The sequence below is a fragment of the Lutjanus erythropterus genome, chromosome 12, assembly GCF_056507025.1.
Source record: "Lutjanus erythropterus isolate fLutEry1 chromosome 12, fLutEry1.hap2, whole genome shotgun sequence".
In the NCBI taxonomy this organism is placed as follows: domain Eukaryota; kingdom Metazoa; phylum Chordata; class Actinopteri; order Lutjaniformes; family Lutjanidae; genus Lutjanus; species Lutjanus erythropterus.
This window is the reverse complement of record NC_139328.1, coordinates 5,953,902-5,964,716: the sequence shown is the minus strand read 5'-3', so window position 1 is coordinate 5,964,716 and position 10,815 is coordinate 5,953,902. Positions and strand designations below refer to the sequence as shown.

General features: G+C 39.1%; 1 protein-coding gene across 2 annotated transcripts; it reads right to left on the bottom strand.

Moving 5' to 3' along the window:
• Window positions 1-1,019: 1,019 nt before the first annotated feature.
• Window positions 1,020-6,330, bottom strand: LOC146317457 (pyroglutamyl-peptidase 1-like). 2 transcript variants are annotated; one of them, XM_084733025.1, is made up of 5 exons: window positions 6,175-6,330; window positions 5,554-5,607; window positions 4,302-4,418; window positions 3,935-4,167; window positions 1,020-2,938 (listed from the first exon to the last, which is right to left on the bottom strand). In XM_084733025.1, exons 1-5 carry the CDS (start codon window positions 6,310-6,312, stop codon window positions 2,725-2,727), a joined length of 756 nt encoding a protein of 251 aa, XP_084589151.1. In that variant the 5' UTR covers window positions 6,313-6,330; the 3' UTR covers window positions 1,020-2,724. The 2 variants fall into 2 exon arrangements, with proteins under 2 accessions (XP_084589151.1, XP_084589150.1); XM_084733024.1 differs by having other exon boundaries at window positions 5,554-5,606; window positions 6,086-6,243.
• Between the last annotated feature and the right edge of the window lie 4,485 nt (window positions 6,331-10,815).

Sequence of the window (10,815 nt, the reverse complement as noted above, 5' to 3'; positions counted from 1 at the left end):
TGGATCTTATGTTTTATTAAAGTCATTAATTTATAAAATGAAGGCAGAGCAATGGATGCAAGTAACAAGTTAAAAGTTTGAGTTTATACCCACAGCTGGAACAGTGTCCTCATTTCCCATCTGCTCAGAACTCCAAACCGGTTAGAACGGCTCTGAGGTTCTGCAAAATCTTGGTACTTTCCAGCGTTAAGAGAGGTAATAAAATGCTTTTAATTCTGTGTCAAAAAGCGGGCATAAATATGCATCAGTGTGAGAGTTTTACCACAGTTAAAACCAATTTCCTACTTGGAGAGATTAGATAAGCACATGGCTTGAAGGACACTATGTTTATAATGTTCTAATAACATCGTAATTCTTTCAGTGTCAGGTCAGAACAAGTTCAGCAGGTCTGTTGAACCGTGATGTACTACACCCAGTGTAACAACAACTCACCCTGTGCCAGAACAATCTGAAAGTAATTAAAGAATTCACGGGAACAAAGGAGGGGACAATTTCCTAAGAAACTTACAAGCAGGTTTTACATCTCACTGCAGAAAAATATCTTATTACTGGTCTTAATCTCTCTGAAACTCTGATCTCTCATTCTCTTTGCCCTGAAATGTCTTTATTCATCTGCCAGGCCGTGACCTTAGTTTTCAGGTGCCAGTTAGTGAGAAGCTCAAATGACCAAATCAAGGCATAACTTACTGCATAAGCATTTCATCTTTCAAAGTACACAGTGTTCACTTTGTGATCACAAGTAATAAAATGCTTTGGCAGAATAAATGCTGACGTACAATTTTTTTCTCAGGTGTGGTTCTCTGTGTAACACATCACACATTTTTTTTCTGTGGTTGTATTTTTGTTATTACCCTCTTGTCTTAGTATCATTTCGTCCTCAGCCAATGTTTACCTCATTTTACAGTGTTTCAGTCATAAATGTGAGGTTTTTACACACTGTCTTGTTTGTTTTTGTATTGAACATCCCACACGCGTAAAAAGATGAACACTGGAAGGGTGAAGAAAAAGAAATAAAAGCATTAGCCTGTGCAAAGTGTTTTTAATGATACACAGCTTCAAGCCGGCTTTGCTTTGCGCAGCTGCACTACACACACAGGACGCACATCGAAAGTAATCACATTACTTAATATTGATTGCATGTGCAATATATTCCCTGAGATAAACAAATCATTGTAAGCGTGAAAATGTCTTCAGGTTCCCGTCATTTTTAAAGTCATCACATTTTTCTCTGGTGCAAATACAAGCATCACAAGGGAATGACATCATAATTCCAAGACAACAACCACGTCATACCAAGAGGACTAAAATACTTTGAATCAGTGAGAGGATGTGGCTTAAAAAGTGAGCGTAAAGCAAGTTAGTGTAACTGTAAACGTTCCCAAAGTGTGTCACCATATATAACTCGTAGTTTTAGCCACTACTGTGTTAGTACTACTGATTCTCTGTCAATATAGTCGTATAAATCCAGCCTTTTCACATGACACAATGTTAACGTGTCCATAATTGTTGCTGAGTTGACATCTATTTTCACAGTCTCATGGAAGATCAGAGGCAGGACAGCGGAGACATGATACCCACTAGTCCTGCACACACATTCACACCCACACATGCAGGACACAGATGCTGTAGTCAGGGTGCTTTTACAACACACGATACAACACATGGCACTTATATTACAGTTAAAAGCACCAAATTCAGACATGAGTTTGCTGTTCATGCCGCTAACGTCCGGAGCTAATTGTTGTTGCTAATTGTTGAGTCTGAAAAGAGGAGAGGGTTGCACCCGAATGTTTGGTGATGATGTTTATTAGTAAAGTCTGACAGGTAAATTTCAGGTGAGACAGTAGAGAATTTAAACGCACAGCTGTGAGTTTGTGTTGTCAACTTGTTAACCAGAGGTGGTGAAAGGACACATATTCTTTACTCAAGTTGAAGTGCAGATACTTGAGTAAAAAACAGTAAAAATGAAAAAGTACAGGCTCTGAAATGTACTCAAAGTATAAAGTAAAAAGTCGTCCTCTGAAGGACATTTCTACCAGCTGTTTCTGTGCAAAGCTAACTGGTATCTTATGTTGTTTTCATCACATTACATCTTTTAAGTAATTCTTGCCTAGTTACCTCTTTTACATTATTTTTGTCTTTTAACGCTTTTGGTCCTTTTGTCTACTTATGTCTTTTTACGTTATTTACGTCGTTACATCGATACGTCTTTTACGTTGTTTTTACAGATACCTGAACTCTACTTAAGTACAGTAACAGAGTATTTGAACTTAGTTACTTCCCACCTCTGCTGTTAACTATATATGATTCCATTCAATGAGAAGTCACAGTGATTGTTTTCACCTGATAACTCACCTGGCATGATTACGTAAGTCAGGATTGTATGTTTGTGTTTGTACAAACTGATGAAGACCAGATGGCTGAAAATGTTTTGTGCAACTTATTGAGAGAGATGATGGAGTAAAAGTTTGTAAAATGACATATTCCTGAGTGCAACCCCCTCTTCTTTACATGGATATATGCATTTAGGCGAACGCACCGGATGATCAGAGCGCATGTGACTATCTTGAGTCATCACTACCCCCACTATAAGTCACAGGTTACTGAATTTTTTTCACACAACTAAATCAGTTATCATTTAATTTGCCTTAGGAGTCACATTGATAGAACCTTGTAGTAAAACCTGTGGTCCGTTTCGGTGCATTCCTCTCAGGTTGTGAGTCATCAGTGGTCATGCTGGTGTTGATGCTTGTGATTGCAGCCCTCGTTGTGTTCGTGATCCAGCTCCAGCACTTTCAGCATCTCCTGCACGGCGGCCTGAAGAGCTCTGCCCAGGTCCTGGCTGCTGTAGGGTTTTCCGAGCGGAGGCACGTGGATGAAGGCGGAGCGACCCTGCCCCAGGTGCAGAGAGGTGTAGTAGGTGTAGTCACACAGATACCTGTCAGGCAGCCAAAGGATGTTAGGTTATGTAAGTTTGTATAATCACTCCACCAGACAAAATAGTCAGAAAACAAGTTAGAGAGCTAAAGGGGAGTCTCTGTGTCAACTTTGCAAAACAGCAGGCTGTTAAGGCATTTCAAAATGAGCTAAGAAATAAAACAGCCTTAATTATTATGCACTTTTGCAATAGACCTTTCTAACAGCAGTCATTTTATAATAAAATAGCAGGTAAACACAGGTGTTATCAATGATACTAATTTAGGTTCTGTTCCAGTAAAGTCAAACAGTCAGGGTGCTGCTATTGTGCTTGTTGGCTTAATGAAAACGTTCTGCTACACTAAATGGAGCGGGACCTAAATTAGTATTATTGGTAACACCTGTGTTTACCCTACTATTGCATGCCAAATGTCTGTGTTTTTGATTGGATAATCTCCTAAACTTTTCTCTAATTTCTTTACATACTTCGTCAAACCAATTGTCATCTTTGGGATTTCTAGGTTGTTGTTTTTTTCAGATCATTTCAATTGTGATTTTTTGCCGTCTGCATGATGATGCAAAATTTTGAACTACGCCTTTAAGACAATACATATGTTGTATCTTTAATATAAAATGAACAAACATTTAGTTGGCTGATTGTAGGGAATCATGTTATCACTTACTGCATTACAATAATATATTTTCCTGTGTACAAAATAACAATGGCAATAAACATTATTATTATTTGTATTACTGATCATTTTATTTCTCACAGCTAACCATGAACAGACTATGCATTTACATTTTATTTATTATATTTCCTTTTTGTATTTAAATTAAAATAAAAAAAAGTCATTTTGTGACTTATGATGGCTGAATTCCATTTAAGACTTACTGAGACATTTAGGTCCAGTGTGTAAAATGTAATATTCGTAAATATGTATGCAAATTCTACACTGGTCCTTCCCTCCTTCCTTCATGTGTGACTTATCCTAAACGTGGTCATAGCATCACTTACCTTCCAGCATCCTTAGACACGGATAGAGTGACCCCGAGGTCGGAGTCGTTGACCCTTTTGCAGACTGCATGCATGTCCAGGACCGACTGTATGCAGTCGGGGCCGTTCTCGATGCAACACTGTGAAGCCGGGCAGAACTTGCAGTTGTCCAGGCGTTTGTAACCCTTGTTGTGGCCGCACTGCTCCAGAGTGACAGTGGTGGCTAACCCAGAAACACCGACATGGACAACTAACTGCTCGCACGAGCAAAAAAGACGGAGGTGGTGGAGGTTAGTTTGGACTGATTGACAGATTTTAGCAACATTTCATGAGAAGTATGACAGGAAAATGTGTTTTTAGCGACAGTATTGTGTATTTCTTTGAATACCTGTGGCTGGTGTTCTTCCCACAGTGAAGGCAGAAGGTTCTGAACAGCCTGATATTCAACAGGCACCTCACACACATGAAGGTCTACTGCTTCACCCAGACCTAATCGCTCCAGCTCCTGTGAGCACAGAAAACATGTACAGTACATATTCACACCTTCATTTCTCTCCTAAAGGGCTTTACAGACCAACAATAACACATAAAACAACATAAACATTCCTTTACTCAAGTGAGGAAACACCTCTTACCCATGCAATTCATATTTTTTGTGTGAGTTACCAAGTTTTGGAGATATCAGCTGTAGAGATATCTGCCTTCTCTTGAATATAATATAACTCAATGGGATTCAGCTTGTGGTGTGCCAAAAAAATGCAAATCATGATCTGGTTACTCAAGATAATCCACAGACCTTGCTGTGAGCAGTTTCATGTAGGAACTAGTTTCTCTCTAACAAACTACATCCACCCAAACGTATAACAGTGCAGAAGGAAACGTGTGTCGGTGCCCTGGTAGCTCAGCTGGCTCATATACTCATAGACTGCAGCACTTTGCTGCCTGTTATCCTCACACTCACTCCCCCTTTCCTGTCCCACTTCAGTCATCGAATAAAGAAATAAAATGCACAAAAAATAATTAAAAAAACGAGAAACAGTGCATCTACTCGTAAATAAGAGGTTACAGCTCAGCTGAAAAGGACATCATTAATGTTTACATCCCACACTGTCCTGAGCACGAGCTTCTCATCCATGACTGGATGTTTTCAGAAAGTCCCATTTTTCCTTTGAGGCCAAACAGAAAGTTGTTCCTGCCACCTTTGTTTTTGCTGGACTGTGGGGATGTTTAATACAGGCATCTTCACAGTGCCTACTGATGCCGTCAGCAAAGTCTGCAGTGATCAGGGAAAAAGGGTGTTTAAATATGCTGCAAAATCACCTAAATCTCCAGGAGTTGGTCTCTTTGGACACTTTGAAAGAGTTTCTGAATGTCATAAAAAAAAATCTGTCTGTTTTGAAAATATAAAATAGATCCTTCATGAAAATGCTCACTACACAGTCTGTGGATTATCTTCAGTAACTGGGTCAGGATGTCTGGAAAGAGACATTGCCATGTTGAGTTATTAGGGTTTTGGAGATAAGGCAGACATCAGATCATAAAATACAAAGTCCTTTTTAAGTGTCATATTGAGTCTACACCAAAACTCAAGTCCTCGTCTGGCACCTTTGTTAAATATGAACACCCTGATTACTGATTACCTGCACTGCCACCCAGCTGGAGTTCACTGCGTGCTCTCCGAAAGGCTCAAAACCTGCAGAGAAAAGATTGTTGAACAGGATTCTTCACTGCAGTAATGCCACACCAGGCAAAGTAAATTAAAAAGTAATCAAGGATGCTTATCTGTCATGGATAGAGGAGATAAAAAAGGGACTCTATTTAAAGTCTAAAGGTTGCATCAGGTTAAACATTAATTGTGGTAGTAACACATGATACTCCTGTCCTCCTTGCAGCTGAGCAGATAAGGAGTTTTGTGTTGCAAATAAGATGAAATGTCTCCTCCTGATGCACATCTTTGTTTCCTTAAAGCAACAGACAAACACCTTCTCTCCTGACAGCAGCATCGCTCTCTGCAGAACATTATTTCTGAAAGCACCCTCATCACGTTTATAATAAAACATAACAGTGAAATCATTTTAAGCAGATCAACTGTGCAGCTCAGACATAAGTAGGAAAGTCTCACAGCTCTGTAGTGACAATACAGATATCATTTGACCAATTAAAACCTCTCACCTGTTACTATTACTTTCTTCTTATTGGCCATTATCCTCGGCTGTTATGACAGGAACTGTCATAGATTTATGATAAAGGGATCAAATATCCCACACAAGAATCCCAGGATTGTCTAGGCTCGCTGCTGTCTTCTTCTGGCTCACAGCTGACAGGAAATGACACACCAAGTCTGGATGGATCATACTGCCATCTACTGTACGGGCATGCATCTGTCCACAGCAGTTCATCCTGCAACACAGTAATGCATCTGAATCAACTCTAAGAAGAAGAAGAAGAAGAGAGAGAGAGAGAGAGAGAGAGAGAGAGAGAGAGAGAGAAAAAAAACAATAGAGGAGAATTTGTATTTTTTTTTCACTTCGCACCACAAGGCAGGTTTGTAAAGCAGACAGAACAGAATGAAAACTGATCCTTTTAATCCAAGTGTTTTAATGCAATAGAGTTTAATTCAAGCCACATGTGCACTGAAAATGAAAACCATGCATCACTGGATTAAAGGTTAGGAGAGCTGCCCTGAGTGAGCAGCTAAAATTAAGAAATCAATAAAACAACGACCTAAAATGAATTAAAAAAACAAAAACAAACAAATTTTAATAAATAAATAAACAAACAAATAAATAAATAATATAATTACCTACAACAACCTACAATGAATAATAATAAAAAACTAAAATGATTAAAAAAAACTAGAATAAAACAATGAACACCTAAACCTAAAATAAAATTAATTAAAAAAAATATATAACCCTAAAATAATGCAACCTAGAATGAAACAATGACTTTGAGAAAACTAAACCTAAAATAAATAAATCAAAAAACAACCTATAATAAATACAAAAAACAAAAAAAAAAACAAAGCAAAACTAATAAAAAAGACAGAAATAAGAAAATAAAATTAAAAATGAACACAAAGGCCATCTAAAATGAGTGAAAAACAACCTAAAATTAAAAAAAATGAATAAAAACAACCTAAAATAAATCAATGAATTTTTAACTAAATGAAACCTAAAATAGATTAATTTAAAAAATAACCTAAAATAAATATAAAAACAACCTAAAATTAATATAAAAACAACCTAAAATCAAAAACAAATTTAAAAAACAACCTAAAACTATTAAAAATTCAATCCAAAACAAAAAATGAACACAAAATGAATGAAAAACAACCAAAAAAAAAATGGATTACAAAAAAATAACCTAAATGAATGAATGGGCAGCTCCCAGGTGTGAATGTATGCACTGTAACAGAGTGACACAGTGTGACACAGTGTGACACAGTGTGACACAGGGCGGTGCTGAACACACAGGCCGCAGTCAGCTTCTCCCAGGAGAGTTCAAGTCAAAGGACACTTCTCAGGCTGAGGGGAGGAGAAATTAAAAACTTACTCAACCTCTGACACACTCCATTACCTGCATTCGGAGGACAACCTTGTTTTTTGTTGTCATGAAGGCAGAGCTAATCTAATATTGCCTCACAGGAACGGCTCTTTTTTTTTTTTTTTTTCTTGGTTCTCGGTGTGCTCTGCGGTCCACACCCTCGGGTTGTGAAATGACTCACACATTCTGGACACTTCACCCTATGTGGCTCCAAGCTGGCATAGTGAAGATAATATGTTCTCCATAGGGTGGAGATGTGTGTTTTTTTTTTTCTTTCTCTCATTCATGCGGGTGCCTCTAAGGTTACACAGAATCAACATTGATTTGTGCCTTTGAACCACACACACACACACACACACACACACCCAGACACACACAGTATAACACACCTCCTCTGACCACCTACACAACCTGCACTGCAGTCGCTCGCGGCCTCATCTTCTCCCTCAACCCATTCACCTTTCTCTCTCTCTCTCTCTCTCTCTCTCTTTCTCTCGCCTGCGTCACTTGCTATGTCAGTGTTGCCATGGAAACTAATGATGCCCTCTCTGCTCTGTGGTGCTGATGCAGACAGTCTGCTGACGTCCTCGCTGTGTTCGGGCAGAATAACAATAATCTACTGTAGTTTCCACCACAGGGCCACAATCAGTGTCTTATATACTGTATACTGGATGTACACTGTGTTTGTCCCTTTTACTTCCTACTCTAGAATGCTCTATTACATAAGAGTTCATTTTTTCTGCCTTCATTAAATTGGAACAGAGACAGACAAGAAAAAAAAAACGGCAGAGAGATATGACATGCAACAAAGGTCGCCAGCTGGAACTGAAGCGTCTATGGTTTGCAAACATGTGGCCATACAGCACACGCTGTAACCCTTCAGCTACCAAAACACTCCCACGAAAAAGAATAGAGTGTATGTTTATATGCATGGATATACACTCACCAGCCACTTTATTAGGTACACCTTGCTAGTACCAGTTTGGACCCCCTTTAGCCTTCAGGACTGCCTTAATTCTTCATGGCATAAATTCAACAAGGTGCTGGATTTTTTTTTCTATATTGACATGATAGAATCACACAGTTGCTGTAGATTTGTCTCCATCCCAAAGGTGCTCTACTGGATTGAGATCTGGTGACTGTGGAGGCCACTGGAGTACAGTGAACTCACTGTCCTGTTCAAGAGACCAGTTTGAGATGATTTCAGCTTTGTGACACGGTGCGTTATCCTGCTGCAAGCAGCCATCAGAGGACGAGTCCTCTGATGTCACGCTCGAATGTCATACTGCTGCGTTCCAGGTGACAAGTCGTATAAAAGTCGTCATCGTTTCATTGCTTCCTGATTGATCAGCAACTGAAAATACAAGGGATAGTGGAAATCCAGAGGGATATGAGGCCATATTTTAAGCCAAAACAACATATGATAACCCATCAGCTAACATGAGACAAAAGCTAGCGTTAGCGTTTAACCACTTCCTTGCTAACAGTACCATTTGATAGTGTTACTCAATATGATAGAAAATTAGAAAATTATGATAGAATTATCATATCATGTAACACTATCAAACGGCACTGTTAGCAAAGAGGTGGTTAATGCTAACGTTAGCTGTTGTCTCACGATAAAAAAAATTATAAAATATGTTGTTTTAGCTTGAAATATGGCCCTATATTCCTCCAGGTTTGTCCATTGTCTTGTCAGTTGCTGATCAATCTGGAAGCAGTGAAACGATAATTATTTATCAGAGTTACAACCTGAAACACAACAGTACAATATTATCCTTTTGATAACAGCATTTGAGCTTCCTACCCTGAGTGTGACGTCAAATAAAATAAATCGCCTAAATATTAATAGATTTTTTTTCATGGCAACTATGTTGATAGGAAATAATTAATTTTAATAATTAAGGTCCCATTAGTGGAGCAGAGCCTTTCCAGTGAGCCAACAAGCACAATAACAGCACCCTGACTCTGTTTGAACGAAAGTAATGGAACCGAAATTAGTATGATGGGTAACACCTGTGTTTACACGGCAAAATGGCTGCCGTAAAAAGGATTTATAATTAATTCCTTCATTTTGTTTTGAATAAATATGTATAAATATATGAAATGTCAGTGCTTTGTGTTCCATTGTTATGATGACTAAACTCTGTGCACCTGTTTTGGAACAAACTGTATACATAAAGAGGCCGAGGGTGACTCAAGATCCAACAGGCACGTCCATTTAAACCATGAAAACATGTTTGTAGCCACTGATGGACATGTCAGCGCGTTAGCCTTTCCACATGCCCACTTTCACTCACAGAAAACACATGGTTTCCTCATTCGACTGTCACTGTTTCCTTCCCTTTTCTAGTTCACGCTCAATTTCCCAGAAACTCTTTCAGAACACTTTGTAACACTTCATTTCACGTCTGTCTCTCTCTGTCTTGGTGCTGCGTGAAGGTTGAATGTGACCACTGAGCCCTGAAGAGCTGGAACAAGAGCAGCTGGCAGGTCTGATCAGCTGGAATTAAATCTGAATTCAGTTTGAACTTGAACACTAAATACCAGAGACCAAATGGACCTCCCTAAGCCCCGCCCTCTTTTCAGTTGGGCAAACTCGGTACCGCAGACGACTTTCTCCAAAGCAACATAGAGGGTCACATCTTAAGTTGGCCAGTGTGAGCAAAATAATACATAATTAGCTAAGTAATGTTAGCAAAACACTGGCTAACTAGCTAGCCAATGATTGATGTAGTTTAGCTGGCTTGTTAGCTAGCTATTTGCTAATGTCAACAAAACGAAGATGTATATATCACGCTTTCACGCTCAGCTGTAAGTGGAGCGCAGAGCGAAAAGGGGCGGGACTTAAGACGGGCTGATCAGGAGTCTATGCAGCTTTTCACACTGCATTTACCCCAGGGTCAAAAGAATTCTTAGAATCTTGTTAGCCTCATGCTAACGGAGCTGTTAGCCCCAGGCTAAGAGCGCGTTCACACACGCACTTTCCAAAGTGGGCTAACCCCGGACTTTAGCCAGGGGGTTGTGACCCTGCTTAGGCACTGTGCTAAACACTGAGCCAAAATGACACCGTGTGAAATGGAGCTAAAGGCTTTTAAAGAGTAGTCACACCTCAGTATAGAATGTAAACATTAGCTGTGTGTTTAGCGCTTAGATTAACCCCGGGTTAATTTATCTCAGGGTTAACTCAGGGCTAAGGATAGCCCTGGGATAGGAATATACAGAGTGAAAGGCCTCTATTTGTCTGGCTGCTCCTATTCTATGATGTTTTAATGATTCTACATTTTGCTGTGCTGCTCAATACCCTGTGCTATTCTATTCTATATATTTATGTTTTATTTGTACATTATTTTCTA

Coding starts and splice junctions, on each gene's coding strand:
- LOC146317457 (XM_084733025.1), bottom strand. CDS start 6,312: ATGAACTGCTGTGGACAGATGCATGCCCGTACAGTAGATGGCAGTATG. Junction 4,419..5,553: donor CCAGCTGGGTGGCAGTGCAG/GTAATCAGTAAT, acceptor CTGTGCTCACAG/GAGCTGGAGCGATTAGGTCT. Junction 2,939..3,934: donor GTGTCTAAGGATGCTGGAAG/GTAAGTGATGCT, acceptor GCTGCCTGACAG/GTATCTGTGTGACTACACCT.